Source organism: Zasmidium cellare, assembly GCF_010093935.1.
Source record: "Zasmidium cellare ATCC 36951 unplaced genomic scaffold M409scaffold_24, whole genome shotgun sequence".
Taxonomy (NCBI): Eukaryota; Fungi; Ascomycota; class Dothideomycetes; order Mycosphaerellales; family Mycosphaerellaceae; genus Zasmidium; species Zasmidium cellare.
In genome coordinates this window covers 204,121-227,757 of record NW_022986968.1, presented here as the reverse complement: position 1 = coordinate 227,757, position 23,637 = coordinate 204,121, and the positions used below count along the sequence as shown (strand labels likewise).

The 23,637-nt window shown below is 54.2% G+C and overlaps 14 protein-coding genes across 14 annotated transcripts; 7 read left to right on the top strand and 7 right to left on the bottom strand.

Annotated features, from left to right (window-relative positions):
* Positions 1-842: 842 nt before the first annotated feature.
* Positions 843-2,009, top strand: M409DRAFT_67587 (uncharacterized protein; the record flags this gene model as incomplete). Its single annotated transcript, XM_033817469.1, has 1 exon — positions 843-2,009. The coding sequence occupies one exon, from the start codon at positions 843-845 to the stop codon at positions 2,007-2,009; it is 1,167 nt and encodes a 388-aa protein (XP_033665760.1).
* A 1,280-nt stretch (positions 2,010-3,289) lies between these two features.
* Positions 3,290-6,987, top strand: M409DRAFT_36982 (uncharacterized protein; the record flags this gene model as incomplete). Its single annotated transcript, XM_033810650.1, has 3 exons — positions 3,290-3,740; positions 3,789-6,872; positions 6,926-6,987. The coding sequence occupies 3 exons, from the start codon at positions 3,290-3,292 to the stop codon at positions 6,985-6,987; spliced, it is 3,597 nt and encodes a 1,198-aa protein (XP_033665759.1).
* A 981-nt stretch (positions 6,988-7,968) lies between these two features.
* M409DRAFT_24774 (uncharacterized protein) lies at positions 7,969-8,454 on the top strand (the record flags this gene model as incomplete). The annotated part of the gene is made up of 3 exons (XM_033807389.1): positions 7,969-8,046; positions 8,096-8,261; positions 8,318-8,454. The coding sequence occupies 3 exons, from the start codon at positions 7,969-7,971 to the stop codon at positions 8,452-8,454; spliced, it is 381 nt and encodes a 126-aa protein (XP_033665758.1).
* A 210-nt stretch (positions 8,455-8,664) lies between these two features.
* M409DRAFT_24773 (uncharacterized protein) lies at positions 8,665-9,148 on the top strand (the record flags this gene model as incomplete). Its single annotated transcript, XM_033807388.1, has 3 exons — positions 8,665-8,733; positions 8,785-8,965; positions 9,021-9,148. 3 exons carry the CDS (start codon positions 8,665-8,667, stop codon positions 9,146-9,148), a joined length of 378 nt encoding a protein of 125 aa, XP_033665757.1.
* A 255-nt stretch (positions 9,149-9,403) lies between these two features.
* Positions 9,404-9,877, top strand: M409DRAFT_24772 (uncharacterized protein; the record flags this gene model as incomplete). The annotated part of the gene is made up of 3 exons (XM_033807387.1): positions 9,404-9,472; positions 9,532-9,697; positions 9,768-9,877. 3 exons carry the CDS (start codon positions 9,404-9,406, stop codon positions 9,875-9,877), a joined length of 345 nt encoding a protein of 114 aa, XP_033665756.1.
* A 262-nt stretch (positions 9,878-10,139) lies between these two features.
* On the bottom strand, positions 10,140-11,179 carry M409DRAFT_24771 (uncharacterized protein; the record flags this gene model as incomplete). Its single annotated transcript, XM_033807386.1, has 2 exons — positions 10,140-10,868; positions 10,973-11,179. 2 exons carry the CDS (start codon positions 11,177-11,179, stop codon positions 10,140-10,142), a joined length of 936 nt encoding a protein of 311 aa, XP_033665755.1.
* A 510-nt stretch (positions 11,180-11,689) lies between these two features.
* On the bottom strand, positions 11,690-13,176 carry M409DRAFT_24770 (uncharacterized protein; the record flags this gene model as incomplete). The annotated part of the gene is made up of 2 exons (XM_033807385.1): positions 11,690-12,981; positions 13,029-13,176. 2 exons carry the CDS (start codon positions 13,174-13,176, stop codon positions 11,690-11,692), a joined length of 1,440 nt encoding a protein of 479 aa, XP_033665754.1.
* Positions 13,177-13,919: 743 nt separating this feature from the next.
* M409DRAFT_24769 (uncharacterized protein) lies at positions 13,920-14,564 on the bottom strand (the record flags this gene model as incomplete). The annotated part of the gene is made up of 2 exons (XM_033807384.1): positions 13,920-14,451; positions 14,512-14,564. 2 exons carry the CDS (start codon positions 14,562-14,564, stop codon positions 13,920-13,922), a joined length of 585 nt encoding a protein of 194 aa, XP_033665753.1.
* Positions 14,565-14,718: 154 nt separating this feature from the next.
* Positions 14,719-15,714, bottom strand: M409DRAFT_24768 (uncharacterized protein; the record flags this gene model as incomplete). Its single annotated transcript, XM_033807383.1, has 1 exon — positions 14,719-15,714. The coding sequence occupies one exon, from the start codon at positions 15,712-15,714 to the stop codon at positions 14,719-14,721; it is 996 nt and encodes a 331-aa protein (XP_033665752.1).
* Positions 15,715-16,003: 289 nt separating this feature from the next.
* M409DRAFT_67582 (uncharacterized protein) lies at positions 16,004-18,124 on the bottom strand (the record flags this gene model as incomplete). Its single annotated transcript, XM_033817468.1, has 3 exons — positions 16,004-16,056; positions 16,122-17,824; positions 18,075-18,124. The coding sequence occupies 3 exons, from the start codon at positions 18,122-18,124 to the stop codon at positions 16,004-16,006; spliced, it is 1,806 nt and encodes a 601-aa protein (XP_033665751.1).
* A 468-nt stretch (positions 18,125-18,592) lies between these two features.
* M409DRAFT_37019 (uncharacterized protein) lies at positions 18,593-20,391 on the top strand (the record flags this gene model as incomplete). The annotated part of the gene is made up of 2 exons (XM_033810657.1): positions 18,593-18,786; positions 18,846-20,391. The coding sequence occupies 2 exons, from the start codon at positions 18,593-18,595 to the stop codon at positions 20,389-20,391; spliced, it is 1,740 nt and encodes a 579-aa protein (XP_033665750.1).
* Positions 20,392-20,466: 75 nt separating this feature from the next.
* On the bottom strand, positions 20,467-21,324 carry M409DRAFT_24765 (uncharacterized protein; the record flags this gene model as incomplete). The annotated part of the gene is made up of 1 exon (XM_033807382.1): positions 20,467-21,324. The coding sequence occupies one exon, from the start codon at positions 21,322-21,324 to the stop codon at positions 20,467-20,469; it is 858 nt and encodes a 285-aa protein (XP_033665749.1).
* Positions 21,325-21,817: 493 nt separating this feature from the next.
* M409DRAFT_24764 (uncharacterized protein) lies at positions 21,818-22,407 on the top strand (the record flags this gene model as incomplete). Its single annotated transcript, XM_033807381.1, has 2 exons — positions 21,818-22,101; positions 22,152-22,407. 2 exons carry the CDS (start codon positions 21,818-21,820, stop codon positions 22,405-22,407), a joined length of 540 nt encoding a protein of 179 aa, XP_033665748.1.
* Positions 22,408-22,443: 36 nt separating this feature from the next.
* On the bottom strand, positions 22,444-23,532 carry M409DRAFT_24763 (uncharacterized protein; the record flags this gene model as incomplete). Its single annotated transcript, XM_033807380.1, has 1 exon — positions 22,444-23,532. The coding sequence occupies one exon, from the start codon at positions 23,530-23,532 to the stop codon at positions 22,444-22,446; it is 1,089 nt and encodes a 362-aa protein (XP_033665747.1).
* Between the last annotated feature and the right edge of the window lie 105 nt (positions 23,533-23,637).

Below are 23,637 nucleotides of genomic sequence, written 5' to 3'. Positions count from 1 at the left end.
CGGGAGGGTGGAAACGAGGGCGGTGAAGTGATGGATCAAGGCAGAGAGCGTGGATGCGAGACAGCGAAGTGGATGTATGCGTGTAGTAGTTGCACGTCCGGCGGCGTCGGCGTTGATCAGTGCAGGCGGCAAGGCTGGCCCGGTGTTCGAAGAGCAAGAGCAAGAGCGGCACGGCTCTCAGACCAGGAAGGCGCCACTGCGCGAGTGACGGCCTTTTATCTTCTATTCACTGCTGCCGCCAGCGGCCTCGTTGCTGGTGGCCGTCACAGGCTGAGTCCGACTCCAGTGCAAGCCAGTGGCCGCCCTCCAAGGCAGAGGCCAGCGACTGCAACACGCGCGGTTGCTCGCACCAATTCGACGGGATCTATCTCAGCAAAGGTGGAGAAGCCAGAAGTCTGAGAATGTGACAGGGCCACCGCAGATGCGTTGCTGGCAGAGGCGACCTGTAATTTCATCGTCAAGAGTCACATTGGTCTCTCGGTCTATTAAATATTTATGCCAGATTACATTTATTATCATAAAATAGTCAGATGCTGTCTCTCGTTAGCGGACACTAGAGGTAGCTCCCGTTGGCCATCGGGTCCCAGCTCTTTATACATGAATTCCAATGCCGATCCTCGGAAAAGCTCCGTCCGTAGCTTTACGCCCTGTGCTCTCACATGCGATCATGTAGGCTATACAAGCTGTGACTTGCGGCGATGCACTTCACGTCTAGCCCATGCTGTTGACATTCTGATATCTCACATGTCACTGCAGCTCTCGAAACTTACAACAGTTGGCCATCTTCCATCGCTGGGCCCGTGAATAGACTATACAGCGTACCCCTTCGACCTCCGTTCAATATGGGCAGCATTGGACTCCCGGACAAGGATTCTCCGGACATTCACTTGGCCGTTGCAACCAAAGAAGAGCTTCTCGCCCAACAAAATGCCAACAGTGAGGAATGGCGCGGTGTTCTCCCGGCAGAGGCATACGTCCGACGCGAGACCTACCTCTACAGCCAGGAGCTCACGAAAGATGATGGTATGACACCTTGGGTGCTTGTATACCAGCCAGATCGTAATGGGCCAAGGCAAATTTTGTGTGGATGTGAATCGATCAGGAAGAGGGCACTTATTGCAAGAGATGGAGAGATTGAGGATGTGACTAGTCACGGCGTCTGCTCCGTCTTCTGTTCACCAGACAAGAGAGGAAGGGGGTACGCCGGCAGAATGATGAAGGACATGGCTCAAACAATGGAGCATTGGCAAGCAGAAAACGGCAAGTCAAGCCCTTTCAGTATTCTCTTCTCAGACATCGGCAAAGACTTCTACGCCTTACGAGGATGGCAGGCTTTCCCTTCTGCGCATGTCAGTGTTCCTGCGCTTCCAACAACGACTCCGGCGAGCGTGCGGCTCTTGAAAAGCGAAGACATCGCTGAGCTGTGTGCCCTCGATGAGAAGCTCATACGCCAGCGTCTATCCAAACTTAATTCTTCAAATCGCATTGCCGTGGCTATAGTGCCGGACCATGCAACAATTGCATGGCATCATGCCCGGGATGACTTCGTCGCGAACGAGCTCTATGGGAAAACTCCAACTGTAAAAGGAGTCATGATTGGCGACAAGCCTGGCTCCCGTATCTGGATGTACTTCACGCGCGTGTGGACATATCTCCAAGAAGATAGTCCCAACACCCTTCATGTATTGCGATTGGTCATCGAAGACGAATCGCTGTCAGACTTCTCACCCGCCTCACCTGCAGCCGCTGATAAGCTAGAGGACACTGAGGTGGTACATGCGATAGCTGCATGTCTCCAGGTCGCACAATCTGAGGCCGCCCTCTGGGATATGAAGGAAGTCACAATCTGGAACCCAACATCTGCAACGTTAGCTGCAGCTCGGTCACTTGATCCGAAAGCCGCAGTGGTGGAGCGCGAGCACGAGAGCATCGCCAGCCTTAACTGGTACGGCGACGGCTCTTTGAAGGATATTGATTGGGTCTGCAATGAGAAATACGGATGGTGCTAGCTATAGCATATTCGGTCGAGCTGAAGGGCAGAGAATAGATCGATCTGCGATGCTAACCGGTCGGTATCGTATTTAAAGTTATCTGCGACAGGAGGAGCAGCCAGGCGTGTGAAGATGAAACGTGCAATGCCATGTTCCCTGCACCGTGTCGCCACAACCACCTGATGATGAGATGGAACTCCAGCACCGTGATAATGCCCCCAGCGCTGCTTGTCGCAGACGAGTGGCACGAGGTGTGGTCGTTATTGAGATCGCCGAGCAGCGGAGACCTGGTTTGCAGGCCTGCTTGGTTCACGCAGAGGTGCAGCATGCTTGAAACAAGACACAGCATCAACAAGATTTTTATTCGCGGTCGCACACGCTCCAGCATAGGCAGTAGAAAGCAGGCGTGTCAGCGTATCAGCGTGAAATCGAAATACTGTTTTAATGAATGTGTTTCTTTGCTCGTTGTCGTTCATTCGCAGAGTCCTCCGTGGCTCGTCAACGCAAAGCCCAAAGCCCAAGGCGACCCCACTCACCACCACACCTCATTGCCTGGCAACGCCGGCGTGCTATCTCCAGACTCCCATCACTCGCGACGCCCGACTGCTCCTCTTCGTGTTTCTCACTGCCGCCGCACCCCTTTCCACCGCGAGTTGGGCTTATTGCTGCAGCGTTGGGTGAATTCACTGCTCGGGCCGTCGCCACTGGAGTGGCTGAGCAAGGCAAGCGCGCAGCATCGGCCACCCATACGCCTCTCCCCATCGCCGTTTAGCGACGTCAGAAGCGGCCTGACCTGGTGGTACATCACTCAGGCACGCCGGCACCACCACCGCCAGCACCGCAACGCCCAGCGACCGCCGACACGCTCGACACTGCTGCTGCTTCCTCGCCCGCTGCCGCCTGTGCCCCGCCGTTGGTGAGCCTGATCTTCTGGCGTGAGCGGCATCCGCAACCACACCACCACCGAGCACGCTTCGCTGCCGTGTTTGGAATCTTCGAGACGGGACACCGCTGGCTGCTAAAGGAGAGCCCTCTGCATTCCTGCTGCTGCTGCCCAGTCGTCCATACGGAGGCACGTGCGAGTGTCTACGCAAGCTCTGCAGACCGCGCCCAGCTGAGCTCCAATATCACCCTCTTCCGGCTATCCGCCATCACATCCCAGGTCGCACGTGCCGGTGCCTGAGGGACCTCAACGTTACTACTTCGGCGCTCAATCCACACCGAGCAGGTCGACCTCTCCATATCTTATACAGGCACGACCTGTCCCATCGCCCTCGCCGGGCTTCACCACCGCCACCATGAACGAAGATGCCGCGATTGAGGACATCCTCCGCAAGATCGACCGCGAGAAGGCCATTATCAATGCGGCCAACCAGATGCGGCAGGCCACTAACAATGCCTCTGTCAATTCACGCGTAGAGTCCAACATTCGAGATGCCAGACGGAACATCCAGTACTTCGAGCAGACGCTCCAGGACCTGCAGGCGCGCAAGATGGGCAATGGCATGAGCAACTTGTCTGTCTCTGGGAATGGAGGCCCAACCCCGCCTCAACATGGCCGGGGTGGCTCTACCGGCTCTGGCATGAACAATGACTATGGCCATGGTGGAGGCGCAGACTATGGCAATCCACGGGCACCGGGATACAGTGCTGGTGGAGGCGACGGGCTCATGCCGCCCAGAGCACCATACGCACCTCCTGGGCCAGCCGACCGCTCACCGAGAGGACGTCCGAACTACAGCAAGCTGGGTAAGTGAGCAAACGGTGAATGTGAGAGTCGTGCTGACTGTAATCCAGATCTAATCAAATACGACACGCAACACCTTGGTCCACGAATCCAACTGATGTTGTCCCAACTCGAGTTCAAGCTCTCCGTCGAAAAGCAGTACAAAGATGGTATCGAGAAGATGGTCCGGTTATACCAGATGGAAGGTGACCGCAAGAGCAAGAGCGAAGCCGAGCTGAGAAGAATGGAGAGCAATCAAAAGATTCAACTGCTGCAAAGAGCACTGCGCAGATATGAAGGACTGCATGTGGATATCGAGAATGGTGCTGATGCTGCCGACGATGACAGTCTCGACACCCCAAGTCAGCGAAAGCCTCTGACCGGACATCTCTCCGTGAAGATTCACGCCGTTGCAGATGTCGACCACGCAGCATCTGGCAGGTTTACAAGAGGTCCAGACACATTTGTGATCATGAAGGTCGAAGATGCATTTAAGGGTAGGACCAAGGCCACCAAGACCGATCGATGGACCGACGAGACTCATGAATTCGACGTGGACAAGGCGAACGAGATTGAATTCACCGTCTACGACAAGTCGAGCGGCGACCACCCTACGCCCATTGGCCTTTTGTGGATAAGATTGTCTGATCTTGTGGACGAGATTCGACGAAAGAGGATCGAGACGGAGTTCAACCAGGCAGGATGGATTACCGCAGACAAGATGGATGGCTCGCAACCCCGACCAGATCTTCAATTCTCGCCGCCACCAAGCTCTGGCCATGGAGCTGCAGGTCAGGGTGGCGGCGCCACTGCCGCAGCCGCAGGAGGTCCTGCAGGCTCTGGCTTGGCTGCTCAGACAGGACCAATCTATATCGATGCTTGGTTTTCCTTGGAACCTGTAGGCCGAATCCAGCTCACTCTCAGCTTCATCAAGCAGGTGAAGGACCGACGGCCCTTCGATGTTGGTCTCAACCGAAAAGGTGCCGTTCGTCAGAAGAAGGAAGATGTTGTCGAACAGTATGGCCACAAGTTTACTGTGCAGACCTTCTACAACATTATGCGCTGCGCACTGTGCGGCGACTTCCTCAAATACACTGCGGGAATGCAGTGCGCGGACTGCAAGTACACCTGCCACCAGAAATGCTATCCGAAAGTCGTTACGAAATGTATCAGCAAGTCGAACGCAGAGACGGATCCGGACGAGGAGAAGATCAACCATCGCATCCCGCATCGCTTCGATGCGTTCTCGAACATGGGTGCCAATTGGTGTTGCCATTGTGGCTACATGCTTCCTCTTGGCAAGCGCCAGTCGAGAAAATGCTCAGAGTGCAAGCTGACTTGCCACGCTGCTTGCGTGCATTTTGTGCCTGACTTTTGCGGCATCAGCATGGATCGCGCAAACGAGATCTTGGCCGAGTTGAAGAAGACCAAGGCGATACGAACGCTGCCCAAGACTCTGAGGCCACCATCAGCCTCCACGTCCGGCCGCCCAACGCCGCCCCCTTCGCAGCAAAGCTTTGCTCCTGCCCCGGGACATCAAGATCAAGTCGCACAGAGAGATGACAGCGCTAGGCCCCAGGACAGGTTCTCGTACGGCAAAGATCGCATGTCTGATTCGTATGACCAGGCGCCGCCTCGGACCTCCTCGTTTGGACCGCCTGGCGTCTCCTTGGACGCTGCGAAGGCGTCGATGGGCGGTCGATCTTCACCACCTTCTCCTGAAGCCAGCATGCACCGTCCACCAGCTCAGCGCACGCAGTCTTCTCAGTCAGCTGCAGCTGCCGCAGCGTCGGCTGCTATCACTGGCAAGCGCACGTCTGCACAAGATCAGCAACAGAGGCCGCCCTACAGCAGGGGATCTACAGATTATGCCCAGCAGCAACAACAACAGTCACCTGGCAAATACGCCGACGGCTACAAGGAGAGCAAGAGTGACGCGCCGCAGTCGCAACAACCGGCGTATAACCCCGCCGACTATGCGGCAGTTAGTGGCTATCCTCAACAGCCTGCCTACCAACAGCGACCTCCTCCTCAGCAAGCGCCTGCTCCACCGGTCAAGCAGTACCAGCCTCAACAGCAAGTGCCGCAAGTGCAGGTACCACAATCACCTCCACAGGTGTCACTGCCAACGTCTCAACCACCAAATGTGTCTATTACTCACCCGGTGGTGGAAGAGCGAAAGCCAGCCCCACCAGCAAACACACCAGGCACGGGTCGTCGCATTGGTCTCGATCATTTCAACTTCCTGGCTGTGTTGGGTAAGGGTAATTTCGGTAAGGTCATGCTGGCAGAGACAAAGACCACCAAGCAGCTGTACGCCATCAAAGTGCTCAAGAAGGAGTTCATCATCGAGAATGACGAAGTCGAGAGCACACGATCCGAGAAGCGCGTCTTCTTGATCGCCAACAAGGAGCGACATCCATTTTTGCTCAATCTGCATGCTTGCTTCCAGACCGAGACGAGGATCTACTTCGTTATGGAGTACATCAGCGGTGGTGACTTGATGTTGCACATCCAGAGGGGTCAGTTCGGTACCAAGCGAGCGCAATTCTACGCCGCCGAGGTCTGCCTGGCGTTGAAGTACTTCCACGAGAACGGGGTCATCTACCGTGACTTGAAGCTCGACAACATCCTGTTGACACTGGATGGTCACATCGTAATTGGTGACTACGGTCTTTGCAAGGAAGACATGTGGTACGGATCCACCACGAGCACCTTCTGCGGTACGCCCGAATTCATGGCCCCTGAGATCCTCTTGGACAAGAAGTACGGCCGCGCCGTTGATTGGTGGGCCTTTGGTGTCTTGATCTACCAGATGCTCCTTCAACAATCGCCTTTCCGTGGTGAGGACGAGGATGAAATCTACGATGCCATTCTCGCCGACGAGCCTTTATACCCGATCCACATGCCGCGCGACAGTGTGTCCATCTTGCAGAAGCTTCTCACCCGCGAGCCAGAGCTTCGCCTTGGATCTGGTCCGACCGACGCTCAGGAGATCATGAGCCATGCATTCTTCAGGAATGTGAACTGGGAGGATATATATTACAAGCGCGTGCCAGCACCGTTCCTGCCGACCGTCAAGGGACGCGCCGACACAAGCAATTTCGATTCTGAATTCACCAGCGTGACGCCTGTGCTCACGCCTGTACAGTCTGGTAAGTTCAATCCGTGCATAAGGGTTCTTGAGCTTTTACTAACAATCTCACAGTGCTTTCGCAGGCCATGCAAGAGGAGTTCCGCGGCTTTTCGTACTCTGCGGATTTCAACTAATACTTGAGTTGACCCGACAACTCAACCTTACTACTACTTGGGAAGGAGGAAACAAATTCGCACCTTTCGTTTCATGCCGACATTTGGGACGGCTTGTTGTCGATTTGCTGAAATTGGGGTTCCAGCTTAGGGGGGAAAGCAGAAAAAGCGACAATCATTGTGATACCCAGGAGTCGAAGTCGTGTTCTGATGCAGGTGGTTGTTGTTGTTGTCGCCCGGATTTCTGCATTTGCGGCTCTGATTGGATTGCTGCATTTGCCGCAAGTCGAATTTTCTTGAGATGGGGCAGGGCGTTGAGACAGGACGAGGGTGTGGTGGGTGTTGAGGAAGACGACGACGTTCGATGAGTTGAGATGTGATGAACGTGACGATGATGGTGGCTTTTTTTGATGGATAGAAAGAACAAGTATTTACCTTAGCTGACAGCGATAGATCATGCGCTTGTTGTTGTCTTTCAAGTCCTTGCGGTCTTCATTCTCTGCGTCGAATTTGAGATAGTCTTGGTCGTTTTCCCGCGGAAGAGGATGTGATGTATCAAGTCCCAGCAACACTTCATCTCTTTGCTGACGATCTATCAACAGACAGACGTCGCCGTTTTCAACAACTTACTCATTTGAAGCAGTGAGCAACATGTCTACAGATGTTTTATATGGATACCCTAGAGGATAGCATATACGACGAGATGTCCATGTCTGGATCTACCAAAGCCCGACAAGATTATGTGAACGGCATTTGTGAGCTCAGATGCTTATCATGTGCTCGTTCGGGGCGCGTTTGCAAGCGTAGTTTCACTTTAAGCATTTTGGAGGCATGTGAATTCGCGTACCTTCCTTGTTGGGTTTCGCGAGCTAGCGTTTCGTTTGCTCGATTCTAGAAGCTCTTCTCTCCTCCGACTTCCACAACACATGCAGCTTGCACATTTGCAACCACACAGCAATACACACAAAAACGATCCAACCCTCAAAACAACATCCATCGACTATGGCTCTCGTCGACAACGTCAGCGCTCGCCACCAAGAGCTCATCGCGGGCATCATCAAGAATCTGGGCAACGCTGAGGTGAGTAGACCGTCAGGCGCAAGAAGCATAAGAGCTGACCAGCAAACAGATCAATTGGGAAGCCGTCGCTAAAGACGCCAATTTCAGTTCTGCCAAGTACGCCAAAGACGAGTATCGCAAGGTCCGCAAGACCCTCGACAGTGTCGACGGCAGTGGTGCTACGGCCAATGGCGCTGCTGCTAAGAAGAAGGCATCTCCCAAGAAGCGCAAGAACGGTGGACATGCCTGCAATTGTGCATCTTCCCTTTTGACCTGGCTGATGTTTGACTAGACGACGAAGATGAGACAGGCACTCCGAAGACCAAGAAGGAGAGCAAGAAGAATGCTTCTAGCTCCGAGGAGGATGGCGAGAAGGACTCCGAGGACGTCAAAGCAGAGGCAGACAGCGATGATGGCGACATGGTTTAAGTTTCTCCTTCACTAGCAGGTACCGTCCCTGAACTTCACATGTGCTACATGTGAAGTTTTTTGGCAGCGTTTGTCTCATCTACTTAAGCTCCGTGAATTCCAGAACAGAACATCTTCTTCTACATTGACACCTCTGACGCAAAGTCTCTAAACATACCCCCTAACTACACTCAAATCCAACACTCGACACACTCAGCAACTCACACCAACATGACTCTCAACCTCACCGCGCGCGAGCAAGAGCTGCTCTGCGCCGTCATCGATGTCATGAAAGCCGACGTACGATTCCCCCTCTCCCTTCATATCAACCCACTAACCCCGTCCTTTCAGATCGACTGGAAGGCCGTCGCACCAAAGGCAAACTACAACACAGCCAAGCAAGCCCGTGACAAGTGGCCATCGGTCCGCAACAAGATCACCGCCGTCGTCAAAGCCACCGACGGCGAAGACGGTGCCGGCACTCCTGCGACAGGCGGCAAGAAGAAGGCGACTCCCAAGAAGCGCAAGACCAGTACGCAAGATCATGTGTGATTTATCGTTGAGGATGAGGCTAATGAGGTTTCTAGGCGAGGACGAGACGCCCTCGAAGAGCAAGAAGGCCAAGAAGGATAGTCCGCTGGCTGAGGAGGACGATGAGGAGGGTACGGGTCTCATCAAGCCGGAGGATGAGAGCGATGAGGGTGGTTTGAACTAGGCTGCATGACGATGATGAGCAGATCACGGATTTCACTAGGAGTGAGGAGAACGTTCTCGTGTGGAATGCTTCACTTGAAAACGTGCTCACTCTTCGATGCCAGTGACGAGCGAAGCTGGCGTTTATCTACCTAGTCTTCTGGTTCTTTTACTTTCCAAAATTCTGAACTGAACTTTCTTCCACCACACAACCTCATCCTCCACCGACAGAACAATCCTCAACCAATCCACAACCCAACCGTCACACCAATCCAACATGTCACTCACACTCAACGCCCGCCAGCAGGCTCTCCTCATCGCCGTGGTCCGAAACACGACGGCTGACGTTGGTTTCCCCTTCCCACTACCCTCAAACATTCGCTAACATATCCCCGCTCCTCCAAGATCGACTGGGACAAGGTCGCCGCCGAAACCGACTACGGAACGGCGAAGAGTGCGCGAGACAACTGGTCGCACACCCGCAAGAAAATCGAAAACACCTTCAGCGGCGCCAGCGCTGCCGGTGGCACTCCTGTGAAGAAGGGCATCGCGCGTAAGCGCAAGGCTGGCGGTGAGTTTGAAGTGGCGGCGCTGGCATGTGAGGGGGCTTTTTTGCTGATGGTTCTTTTCTTTGTGAATAGATGAGGAGACTCCCGCGAAGAAGAAGTGTAAGAAGAAGGTTGGGAAGGAGATGAGCCCCGCTGATGAGGACGATGTGGAGGAGAAGAAGGTCGTTAAGGATGAGGCTTGAACGAGCTGATGAGCTATGGCGTGTGCTCAGGGGAGTGATATCCATGATATGGCTAGCGAATGCATCGAAACGTCGAGAGGAGGCCTCTTCATCGGGTAGCTGGGCGATTTGGTATACCTGCGATTGAGTAGCACTGAGTACCAAGGCTTCTCGTGCTCGAACATGCCTTTGACTGCCCTCTGATCAACGCCATATCGTGTCTTCCTCGAGCGAGAAACTGAAAGAAAAGAGCTAATCGTACAAATTTCAGACGCTACACCATCTACGACCTCAGTCCCAGATCAAACACATACGCAACACCCATAGCACCCAAACTCGCCAGCGCCGCCATAAAAAAATTGACCCCATTGTTCGTCAACAAATCCGTCCCCATCTGCACCCTCGTCCCATCCGGCAGCACCTTGACCCTCTGGCCCCCAGCCCCCTCAACAACCTTCCCACTCCTCTTATCCGTAACAGTAACCTGCACCACCGCGCCCAGAACCGAATCAATCACGCTCCCCGCGAGCCCAGCAGCCACGAGCAAACCCGCCGTCCTGACATCCAGAACCTCCCTGGGCGGAGCGAGATATATCGCCGCGCCAGCGACGAGAGTCAATAGGAGACTCCCCAGCGCACCGTAAGCCAGCCCATCGACAGAAACACCTCCATTCGTCCCCTTGGGCACCTTCCTCCAAGGCGCCGTGATCATGAACGGATCCCCGCGCGACAGAATCCCCAGCTCCGAACTGAACGTATCGGCCGCCACGGCCGCGTACTGCGCGATGATGCCGATCGGGAGGAGCTTCTCCAGAGCAGGGAGGTACGGTCCAGATGATAAAGCTATGTTCGAAGAGATGAACGGCGTGCTGTTCAAAAGCCAGGCATGCAGGAGGATAAGGACACACGCAAAGCCAGAATTAGCGAAGACCTGTGCGGAACGCCTTGCGCCCTCACCACCTGTACCGCCCGTGGAGGACTGCGTTAGATGCGCTTTCGCGTGATGGCCGATCTATACATCCATCTCAAAGGTTAGCACATGTACTCCCATCAACGCCGCTACCCGCTCCTATCCGGCCCCATCGTACAACCCAGCACGAGGGTGGTGATACATACCCTCGTAACCCCCGTCCCAAACAAAAAGAATACCATCAAAAGCCAGAAAAACGCCGGCCACGGATGCACCATATGCACACCCGCGACGAAGATTCCCGCGAGGATGCCTGCCGGGGTGAGTTTTTTGCGGGCGCTGGCGTACGTGACGAGGCCGATTGTGGCGGTGATTTGGGAGGTGTGGGTTTTGGCGAAGGTGGGTAGGTCCATGGTTTTGGAAGGGGTTTGAGAGGGTTGAGGGGGTTTGTGCTGGAGGTGGGAGATTCGTTTGGTAGGAGGTGAAGTTGAGGCTCGGAAGGCTGCCGAGGAGGAGGACCCACTTCGTAAACCATCCCTTCCTCGTTGATGGGGAGATATGTCGCTCGCAACATCATCATCAAGGGCAACATTTGCACCGGTAGCAAGACTCCATGAGAGATGAACGGGATGTTGTGAAACGGTATGAAAATTCATCATCATACAAAACGAACTTCCTCGTAGTATAGGTATCCACAACATCGAAGAGAAGTACAATCGTAACTATCCAGAAGGGTATCCTCATCCCGACTTCATCAATCCACCAAACCACATAATCTCTTAATTCGTCCGCATAATCTCCCAAAGCGTCCGTCAAATCGTTAAAAAGAGGTACACATACTGACACTGCGCCATCGCTCACTTCATCAAAATCCTCAACATCTGCCGTCAAGAAAACCAACTTTTAAAACCCTCTCCAGACACTCAAGTAAAATGCGCCTTACTGACATGATGACTGACAGCCGCCTCATCCCCCTCAAACAATCCACAAACAGGACACTTCGTGCTCGCCGATGTCCTCGCATAGTTTTGGGAAGCGGGTCGTGAGCTCTCCTGAGGCGGGGTTTGCTGGATCGAAAGCTGGGAAAAGCGTTGGTGGTCTGGGACGAGATTGCTGCTGGGTCGGGAGGTTTGGTCGTAGGGCGATTGTCGGCCTACGCTTACTTGGCTGGAGTTCGAGACGACTTGTTGCCAGTCTGCGATGTTGGAGCCTTGGCCGCCGTAGCTGTTTGAGCGGCCGTAGTCGGATCCGGGGGCGCTTAGGGAGCTGTTGCGGTGGTCGCGGTCAGCGGGGTGTTGTTGTGTCGGGGGTGGATAGGCTTGGTATTCGTGGACGCGGTACTGGTTTCCTGGTGGTTTTGTGTCGGGTTGGGCGAGGTTGGGGGATGGTTGTGGTGAGGGTGTGCCGGTGCTGAAGCTGCTGTCGCCGGGGAGTTCGGATCGGAACTCTTGTTGCGGTTTGAATTGACCTGGTTGGAGGCCTGGCGAATGTTGTGTGTATTGAAATGATGCAGGCAATTCGTTGATCATGGGCATGGGCGCTCCAGGAGCAGCTTGCCCGTACTCTGGCCCTCCATAACCTGATTGTTGATATACAGGCAGATACTGGCTCGCTCTGCTGTGCTGGCTGTGCTGGCTCTGTTGTCGTGCAATCGCCACGTCATGATAGTTGCCAAACCCTTTCTTGTCCAAACGTGGTGTCCTCGGCGGCGCAAATCCAGACATCATGGACGGACTTGGGCTGCCGGGAGGGCTCGACGTCGGCTGACTCCCATCGGTATCACTCTGTCCGCTAGGTTTCGACGTCTTCAATCGCCCGTTTTCAAACATCGCATGCAGCTTGCCTTCGTCTAGCAATTCTGCCTTGCGCGCCAGTCTCTGAATCATCTTGCCCGTCGCCTCTTTCGTCTCTTTCTTGACAAAGCTCGCCAATGCCAGATTGCACACGATCTCCACATCTTCCCTCAAGTACAGCCCGTCCTGTGGTGTATCGACCCCGAGTTCCCTCGTCTTGCGCGGCTCGCCTGGCTGATTGCCCCCAATGCTGTACTTATTGCGCAAGTCGACTCCGAACGGCGCGTATACATGCGATTGCAGTCCGTAGGGTTGATTGTGGAAGACGCCTTTGAATGCGATCTTCTTCCGGAGGCCGAAACCCCAGGTGATGATCTCGCTGATCTCGTACCATTGTGAGAAGTACTCGTCGTTGGGCGCATCTGTTCACGTCAGCTACGACGGCGTCGCAAGCATGATCATGTCTCACCTCGAGGCGCCTCGATAGATTTGACACCCGTCACGAGCGGATTCAGCTCGATGACTTCCTCATGGCTGTGGAGCAGCTCGATCGCAAGCTGACGGGGGACGTTGCTCGGCAGCGGCGTGATCTTGGTATAGACGATACGCTTGCCCATTGCGCCCGTGGAGCTGGAAGACGCTTTGGAGCGGGAGTCCGGCATACAACGAAGAGGGTGGGTAGTGTTCTAGAAGAGAGAGAAAGATTGGGAGCCTTACGTGTCTGACGACTGATGATGGATTACTGCATCCGCCTGCAAGCAGATCTACATGGCCAGCCACGAGGAGAGTGGTGCTGCGCCCACGCCATGCGCTGCAGTGAGTGGCCGACGGCTGGGAGGTACAGCTGAAGCTGACAACGAACGGTACGTGCTTGACAGTAGCGAGAAGCGGAGCGATCCTGGGCCGAGACTACCACAAAAATAGAGTTGTCATTCTGTGGAATTGTTGTCTAACTCCGCATACTTCGCCACGGCTCTCGAAACAAATTGCCATCGCAGGCAAGAAACCTCGAGCTGCGGGTGTTACATATCCCGGGTTGATCGCTGACATGGACGCGTTTGGATCGGGAGATGGAGAGTGTATCGATTGAGCTGGTGTAGGGCTGGCAAAGCTCAGCTACGAGAGCCAAGACAGCAGTTCGTCGGCCGCGCCATCACTCAGACTTGCTAGGAGATCATTCCACGGACTTCATGCTTGCCAAGAGAGCAAACGGTATTTCATGATCGTGATAGAGTCTGCTGTCTGTACTCATGAATCAATCCGTCGGTCGAGCCCATCCCTTCTGAAGAAACTCATTGTAGGCTTCTTGCCCATTTTCGCTTCAATTCTCCTTTCCACCCGCATGTGAGTGCCATGCGCCTCACTTTTGCACGAGCATGTCTCTGCACCCTACAATCCGCACCTCGTAGTCCTCCAACTCGTGGCACAAAACAAAACGGCAGTGGTCCTCTCCCGCGACCAGGATTGCTACCTGTATGGCGTCGTAGCGGAGACTCGATCCTCGAAATATTCCGACAATGTTTTGCATTTGGCTTTTGAGATTCGCAAAGTAATTTGCGCTTAAGTTCCCGCTAGACAAAGTACAATGCACTGTGCGCAAGGCGGCGAGCTTCTTTGGGGTCAGGCCCCGTAGGAACTGGATAGCGTTGTGTGTGCTAAGACACTGGAAAATGTTGGCCCCATAGAAGACGGGGAGTGCCTCATCACGAATCTGTCTGCACGCTCGAAGCAGGGCCGGCTCGGGTATCCACCGTCGAGTGTAGGTGATCTCGGGATCATAGCCGTTGGGATCCTTGTCATTGACCAGCGCAAGAGTGTAGACAGAGTTACGAATCTCCACCGGCAGATCTAGGAAGCATGTCTTTACATCTGAGGCGCGCCCTATCGCCGCCCTGTATGAAGTCAGCATCCTTTTTTTTTTTTTCATGAAGTGGCAAAGGAGAACAACGCACGGGCGTGAGGAGCGCTGATGTCTTCGAGGGGCCGTGGGGCGGCGCTTCGCCATGTTGTTGCTGCCAGAGAGTGCCAGTCAGAGGTGGGCGCAATGTCAAGATGATCAAGGCAGAGCCAATTGAAGCTGATCGGAAGTTGAAATGAAGCAGGGCGGCAGGTGAACCGGAAGTTGCCGTGCCGCAATTAGGCAGGAGCAGCTTCACATGCTAAAGTATCATCTTCATCACTTTCTGCTCAGCGACAGGCTTTTTGGCCGAACCCTTGCTCTCGTCCGCTCGCGGCTTTCGCTGCTTGAAGTCCCTCTTCTGTTGTTCAACATTTCCAGCATCCGCAGCGCCTCCCCTCTCCATCTTCGCCTTCTTCTTACTCTCCATACCCTCCAGCATCTTCGCCCGCTCAATGTCCTCCACAAACGCCTTGTTCTCTTTCCTGGTCTTGCGAATCTCCTGCTGTGTCCTCGCTGCCCTCTCGGCATTCTCGTTGGCGATCTGCTCCGTCAGATGATTCCACTTGAAACCTTTCAAGTACTTCATGTTCCACAGATCGTCGCGATAGAAATTGCCCTTCTTGCCCCCAATGATGTTGCCGTTCAGTGTCTCCGCAGCGATCTTGGCCTCGTTCTTGCTCTTGAACTCTACCCAGCCATCTGTGAATGACTTCTTCTTGTTGCCGCCGCTCTTGACCCGTTTCGCGTGTGCCGCATGGTCTTCGGGGGTGAGGAAAATCCTACCCAGACCTTTTCGTGCATGTGGTTCGAGGAAGTGCTTGAGCGTTTGTGGTTTCATGAATGGAGGTACTCGGGAGATGTAGACAACACCAGACTTCCTGACAGCCTTTTCAGCTACCTCCAACTCTTTCTCTGCCTTCGATTTCGAGGACTTGTTGGGCTTTATTCTGTCGTGATCTGATCGCTCGATGTCCCGCTCTCGTTCCTCCACGTCTACATCGTCCTCGAAATCGTCGCCGGTGATGTTGTCGAAGTTGAATCGATCATCCTGCACTTTTCCGACTGCCTTCGAGACTTCCTCCTCATCGTCCAGCGCATCGAAAGAAGCTTCAGATTCCGACTCGACTTTGCGCCTCTTGTTCGAATTTCCTGCGATGGCACCTCTTCCTGCCTCATCCTCAGAATTATAGCCATTCTCGAGCTCCTCCTCACTATCATCTCCGTCGAGGAACTCGTTGCGCTTGCGGATCGACATTTTGGGATGGTATAGATTTTCTCTAACCATGCGCAGAAGGTCGCAGTCTTAACCGTTAGGTCGATCCTACGCTAGTGGATGTACCCGAGAATCCCTGTGAGATCACAAGAGCGCCTGCGCGTCATCCTCGTGTGTAACTTTATTTGGCCCAGCTTTCCAGCGCGTCGGGACACACAACGACCTCCATCCATTGTGAACACTATGAATCCCTCGATACTTTGAGAGGTTCACCACGAGAATCAACTTTGATAACAGCATCAAGAGCTGTGTATCTATGAGGATCGGCCATTCAACCCGACCTTACATTGCCACCCTGCCTCCATCCGGGACAACTCGAAACGTCTGCACAGCCTTGTAGATGTCTTCTAAAAGCCGCAAGTTACTGCTCCCGTGAGTCGAGACTCTGCCAATGAAAGGTTTCTCATCCGTCTCACACACAAGACCTTCGTCAGGAAGATGCCCCGTCTGGAAATATCTTCTGATCGCGCTCGCCGTACACACAGAAGGTGCACTGAACGAGCAATGCCCCTCGTTGTCCTGCTGGAGCACGACAGATCCAGGGAACTTGGCTGCCATCTTCTTCGCATTCCGAAGCGGCGTGACGGGATCATACGTGTTGCCGATCCAGAGGATGGGATGAGATGTATTTCCGGTAATGGGTCCTGAAGGGACCCAACTGGCTGTGGCGTTCCATCCTGTGCATCCAAGGAGGTACTGAGCCCATACTTCGCCAAGCGCTGAGCTTTGATTTCGCAATCTCGACGCGATTTCGATGAAGTCCGGCTCTGATATGTTGGACTTGCTCCGAGCTTCACTGCAGAGGATGGCTAAGGAAGGACCTTCTACATCCCAGTCAGGCAATATGCAGTCTGATGAATACGGTCCAGCATCTTCACACGCCTTTGTCCTGTAACTAGGCCTGCGTCCGTTCGACTTTCGCTCGGCAAAGACACTACCGTTGCGTCTGGCTACATCATCCAGTAGAGTCGCTAAAGTCGGAAAGAAGGCTAAAGGTTGGTACATCGCCCTTCCCACGAGCTCTTTGATGTTGCTATAGGTGATGATCTCAGGTCCTCGCTCAAAGTTACCAGGAACGGGCAGTGGGTTCTCCATGATCTCGTCCATTGCCCGGTGATAAGCGTCTCGTATGGCGACTTCGCCACCTTCTCGCCAAAATCTACATTTTTCAGGGCCGGCCTTGGAACAGTAGTGAAAGAAGCTTTCGAGAATCTTGTCAGTATCGTGTAAGTTGTCGAAACGGTCGGCCGAATAGTATGCATCGCTGTTGACGACCCCGTCGAGGATGATTCTAGAGACACGATGTGGCTGCATCGCAGCAAAGGTCGCACCAAGCAGTGTCCCATAGGAGAATCCCCAAAACAGCAGGGGCTCCTCGCCCCTGACGTGGCGAGTACGCTGCAAGATAGACGCCTCAGCATCCCGACCATGGCAGCGATCATGTTCCTTTTGGGCCCTTCGACCTTCCTTCTCTCGCCACTCACCATGTCGCTCGACGATTTCGACCATATCGGCTACGACAGCAGGGGTATTGATGTGGTTGCCAAAATTCTCGAAGCCAGGCATTGCGTTGAGCGTATTGGAACATCCTACCGACCGTGTGCGAGCTCGCTGATATAGCATATGCATGTTGGCCTCGCGACTACCAGGCAAGCCTTCTGTCTCAACTTGCAAGTTCCATGCTTGACGCGAGATACTATCAGGGAAGCAAGTGATGGTCGGCGTGGTATGGTTGATGCCACGAGGGTCGAAGCCGATCATGTCGAAGTACTTGTCATCCGGAAGCGAATGGGCAGGGTCCCTTTCGGCATCCGCAAGATTCTGGAGGGAAACCCCTGCTTCGAGGAGCCTCTCCACGCCGGAACCTCCAGGCCCACCGGGATTAATCAGGATCGGACCGCCATACCGAGGATCTGTGACTGGGACTTTGGCAGGCAACCTGATCAAAGCAACGGCGATGACAGGTCCGTCCGCATCGGTGCTGTTGTAGTCGAGGAGCAATTCCAAACGCGCACATTGGAACTTGTCGTAGCAGTCATGGTAGACCAGATGTTTCTCTGGCACAATATCGAACCATTGGAAAGCGTCCGAGCTGCCTATCACATGCTGCGGCAGCGGCAGCGGGGGCGGCAAGAGATGCGAGGCAAGGGTTCGTCGAAGGGTTCCAGGGAAGCTGGACTTTGGCAGGAAGAACAGCAACGCTGCAATGCCGTTGACCAGGAAGATGAGTCGTCGATGTCGGGACTGCCATGCTTGCATCCTCCTTCCAGCACTTCCGTTCGTCCGTTTCTCCGTCATCGAGTCTCTCATCATGGCCATCTGAACGAAATATGTTGGCATACAGAACGGAACCGAACTGGACGTTGAAATCTCTCAATTCGGAACTCGGCATGCTGAAGAGGGTGTGAAGGATTCCATAGCCGCGATAAGCAGGAGCTTACTTGGTGAGTAAGATAGCGAATTCTCAGGACTGCAAACCCGCCAACTGTTGGGGACGAAGTGCTCGGCCTCGAGCTCACCTTCCGGAAGTGATAAATTATCCGCTTGTGATTGGAGCCGCGAGCTACGACCTGCAAAGCATCTGCATCCTCCCTCTTGGCCGTCACCCGTTCACTTCATCTCAATGCATTCCGAACTTTGAAGCTATGGGGCTTTATGCATGCAGATAATCTGGTTGCGGGTGTCTATCAGATAGGCCACCAGGAGCGGCGGCGGCGACTGCGTTGTTCAAAAGAATGCTGGGGAGCGATACAGGATGGTTTCTGCGATTGAAGTCGAGTCCGTACCTTTGCTCGCCATGGCCGACGCTATAGACTCGAACAAGAAGATGGCCGCGGCGGAAGACATTCCGATGGATGCCATGGAAGGCAAGAATCCTCACCCAGGCGTAGTCGAGACTCTCGACGTCGAGGAAGGGTTTAGCAAGCCCGCCGTCTGGACGGACGGTGACGGTCAAAATGCCGGTGTAGCTCGCATCGAAGCCATGAAGATCGTCCAGGGAAGGACTGGACGCTGGGCTATGTGGATCGGCGTTGTGGTTATGCTTACCTACTAGTAAGTACAGTCAGTCTATTGCCGCGTTGCAACATACCGAGAACTCACCAATCTTGTAGTCAATTCGACAACGCTCTGCTGTACAACTACCGCACATACGCGGCATCCACATTCAATCAAATCTCGCTCATAGCGACCCTAAACACCGCTGCAACAATCGTCTTTGCCGTGACCAAACCACCCATAGCCAAACTCTCCAACGTCTTCGGCCGTGGCGAGACGTATCTCTTCTGCGCCCTCTGCTACATCATCGGCTACATAATGTGCGCTTCGTCCAGCAGCTTCGGTGTTTACGCCGGATCAGTCATCATCTCCCAAGTCGGCCAGACGGGTTTCAACATCCTCAACGACACTATCATTGCGGACATCACGAGCATGCGCAAGCGTGCTCTGGCCCTGTCGCTCATCTTCACCCCGTTTCTGATCACGCCTTGGATCAGCGGGATTATCGTCCAGGATGTCGTGCGGCCTGGCGGGATTGGTTGGCGATGGGGCGTTGGCATGTTTGCGATTATCCTCCCGGTTTGTGTTCCAATCCTCGTCGGTCCGATGCTGTATTATCAACGCAAGGCTCGGAAAAAAAATATTGTCCTGACGGAGAAGATGACGCCGCTGCAGCTGGCCTCTCAGATCGACCTGGTCGGTTCATTCCTCCTCGTCGCTGGCTTTGGCATGTTCCTCATCCCGTTCTCGCTGGCGGGAAGCACGCCGTCTAAATGGAGCACTGGCTGGATCATCGCCTTGATAGTCCTGGGTGCCGCTTGCATTGGACTGCTTCTGGTCTATGAAGGCAAGGTCGCTGCACACCCTATCCTCCCGCCACGCTACTTCACAAGCTTGACCATCATCATCTGCAGTGTTATCGGGGGTCTGGATGCATTCGGTGTGGGAGTGACCCATACGTACCTCTACACGTGGGCAACGGTCGCTCGAGGCTTTGGTCCGCGAGACGCCACCTACTTCACGTACGTCAATGGAGTCGTGTCCGCATTCGTCTCGATCATCGGCGGCCTCATAGTCATGAAGTATCGACGATACAAGTGGCTGCTCGTCCTTGGAAGTGGCGTCCGATTGATCGGGTACGGCCTGATGATCCGACTACGAGGAGCCAACAACTCAGTCGTCGAGCTATACATCGTGCAAGCCGTCCAAGGAGCCGGCAGCGGCCTCATCGATATCCTCATCGTCGTTGCCGCGCAGATTGTCGTTCCCCATGCCGAGCTGGCGCAGGTGACCTCGTTCGTCCTCCTGCTCAGCTTCATAGGATCGTCCATCAGCTCGGCGGTGGCGGGCGGCATCTACTCTGGCACTTTCAAATCGGCGCTGCGGAACCACCTTGGTCCATCCGTGTCGGAAAGTACTATTGACCAGATCTTCAACTCCATCACCCAAGGCATCCCCCCTGCGGGGTCCACCGAGAGACAGCAAGTATCTGCCGCGTACTCGGACGTCCTACGGTACATGACCTACGCCGCGTTAGGAGTTGCCGTGTTGATTTTCGTGTTGTCTTTCTTCGTTCCCAGCCATGAGCTCAAAGACGGGCACAATCTGGCAGATGATGATGACGCGATGGCAAAGGAGCATGTCACCCATGCCGTCAAGTAGAGCATAGAACTCACCTGGTGGCTTTTCGGATCTGTCTCAGGTTTTAGAGGGCTCGGGTTTCGGGATTGTGTTCTGCTATTCATTAATGATATCTCGCACTTTACCTATGATCTCTTCTGCCAAGTCCTCGACCCTGGCGTTGGCGTCAACTCTGACTACGATCTTCTCAGTCCAGTCGCGTGAGGGTTTTGGAATTCCAGCGCTTGCGAGTGATCCGAAGCTAGTCATTGTCGTTGGGTCCAAAGGCCTCAATATGGGCAGATCCTCTTCGTCATCTTCGCTCTCTTCGTCCAACGGTACGAATATCACGCCAATCGAATACTCGCCAACACACCTCCTAATGCAGTTCTCCTGCCACGCCTCCAACTTCGGATGCGTCGACACCAGCAAAGCAGGATTCGCGTTACGCAGTGCACCTTCCTGCGCCAGCGGCACAATCGGCGGTCTATTGACATACTTTGACACTCCCGACGACACGACACTACTGGCAACACTCGCATCATCCGAGCCTGAAAACTCCGAACCGTCTGAACTCGCAGAACCACGTCGACTCGTCGACGTCGTAGACGAGCTGCCGAAACCACTGAACCCCGCCCCTGCCGGACGAGACTCCTCCGTGAAGAGCAGACCCGTGCGTGTCATTTTCGATAACCACATCCGCTGATAGCGGGTTTCGTTGGCTCCAGAGGCTGCGCCGACTGTTGCGGCTTTGGCGGCTGTTTCGTGCATGCTGTCGCCTTGGTAGAGCGGACATGCTAGCGCTGAGGATACTGTCTTTGCGACTTGGAGTTTACCTGAGACTGCGGTGGAGGCGGCGATGATGGTGATGAATTTGGTGGGTTTCTTGTTGGCCTCTGGAGATGAGTCGGGCTGGTCGGGTAATCGGTGCACCATGACCTGTGGGGTGGCTGGTCGAGAGATGTGGTCCTCCATGGTTCTCCTGCTGCCAACGAAGTGAGAGCTCAAGAGCCTTTGAGAGCGTTGGTAGGAGATGCAGTTGATGAAAGACATCCACGGAATCTGCCCGACGAGAGAGTGAAGTCGTGACCTCAGCCCGCGCAACTCTTGTCTAGCCATATCTGGTCAAGATCTCCGACAGTCCTGAGACAACCACTGCCTCTCCTCCTCCTTTTCGTCCTCCTTGTGTCAACAATACCAGAGCGCTTCGAGATATTCTGGCGAGTCCTTCATCAACATCGAGCCTGCATAATCAACAGCACAGATATGCTGTGCATGAGGACTCGCCTCGCTTCCTAGGTGAATAACAAGCTCTCCCAAAGCGAGACGTGCCTGAACGAACGATCGACGGTAAGGGTTGACATCACAAACAAATGCGGCTGAACGTTCCACAGTAGCAAGTAAAGATTTTCCACAATCAAGTACTCTCTCACCAGACCTTCCAAGACCAAGATTTCCAGACTGCAAGATGCTCACAAAAGTCCTCACCGCGTTCCTGCTCCCTCTCCTAGTCGTCGCCTACACTGATCCTCTCCTCAACAACAAGACTACACCGGCCTTGAACATCACAGCGATCAGTGCTGCGCATGGCTCGTCAGTCCTTGAATGTTGGCAGCTTGAACAGTTCTCAGTCAGTAATACTCCAGGAACTGTGGGAGCATTGGCTGTGAACTTGGGAAATGCCAGCAACGCAACCTACTCGATCATACAAGGAAGAACGGATGCTGGCCTACACAACGCCCCTGTGCCTCAGTATGCATCCCCCTCAATCGAATTTAATACGAATGTGCTCACGTGTACAGACTCGTCTACTTCGCCACAGGCCTAATCCGCCTTTCCATCCCCAACACCACCCAGGAGGCTTGGGTCACGGGTGGCAAGTACGGATTGATATTCGCCCAGGACACGCCGGACAAGAGTCAATATGGCCATCTCACGGAGTATGTTGCGGACGAAGATACTATTGCGCTCACGGTTCCTTTGGCGCCGGGCCAGGAGCTGAAGCACAAGGTTCTGCATTCTGGGGGGTGTACGTGGAGGGAAGTGGCTGGGTTGTGAGTCCAGGATTGAGCAATGTTTCAGAAGCTAGAAAAGTTACCATCTATTATGCTCCGGCGTATAGATTTGGAAGACATTGGTAGGCCCGAAATTCTGATGGACGCCGCCTCCAGGAATATAAACCCTTCCATCTTTCACCGCCGCGTACGTCCCATGCACAGGCAGCGGCATTTGCCGTAGAGTGCTCCAGCTATCCGAGTCGATATCGTACACCTCAGTCACATTGAAGACACCGCTCTCGACTTCAGGGTTTCCTTCGCCTCCAAACGTACACACCTTCTTTCCAACCGCTCCAAACGACAACCCTCCACGCGGCGTCGGCATTCGTCCTTTCTTGAGGCTCCATCCAGCTTCAAGATCGTCCAGGTCCAGAGCAAAGACCGTATCCCTACGTCCGCCGTTCGGTGCTGTAGTTGCGTTGATTCTGCCTCCTAGTACGTAGAAGATGTCATCTACGAGCGCTGCTGCGACGTGGTCTCTGCCTTCTGGGAGTCTGGACGCTGCAGCTGGTGGATCATCCCAAGTATCGGTCCTGGTGTCGTATACAGATACTGTATCGATTGTGTCGTAAATGCCACCAATGAATAAGTCCAGCTCACGAAGACCACCGGCCAGATATACCTTACTTCCGTGAGTCACGACCGCGGCGCTACCTCGAGAATGTTGGCTAGGAATCGGAGCCAGGTCTCTCCAGGTGTTCGTTCGCGAGCAATACACATAAGAAGCGTTGTTGTCTGCAATCCAATTGCCACCTTGAAGAGACAAGCCACCGAGAATATAGAGCTTGTTGTCCACCACCGCCACGTTGCCGTGATTGATTGCGGTCGGCAGCGAAGCGATACTTCGCCATTCGCGAGTGTCAATATCGTAGGCTTGCACCATGGAGGTTGTTGTGGCTCCCAAGGGATTGTCTGGGAGGGTCTGGTTGATGATTCCACCCAGTAGGTAGATGGAGCCGTCTAGATAGGCGGCGGTGTTTTCTTGGCGAGGCTGTATTGGTATCTTCGTTGTATTCGTCCATCCTGGCCTATGAGGAGAGTGATTCCACGGTCTTGGAGGGTGAGCGCTGGCCAGACCTATTTGATGGGCTAGGCCGGCGAGGATGGTGCAGTATTGCAACAGCATTATTACCTGAATTGTCCAGAGATTGTTGAGAGCGAAGAATCGAACACGTGTTGATGTATGTTAAGAAATCCTCTGCCTGCTGAGCAAGCAACTAGTTCTATGTCG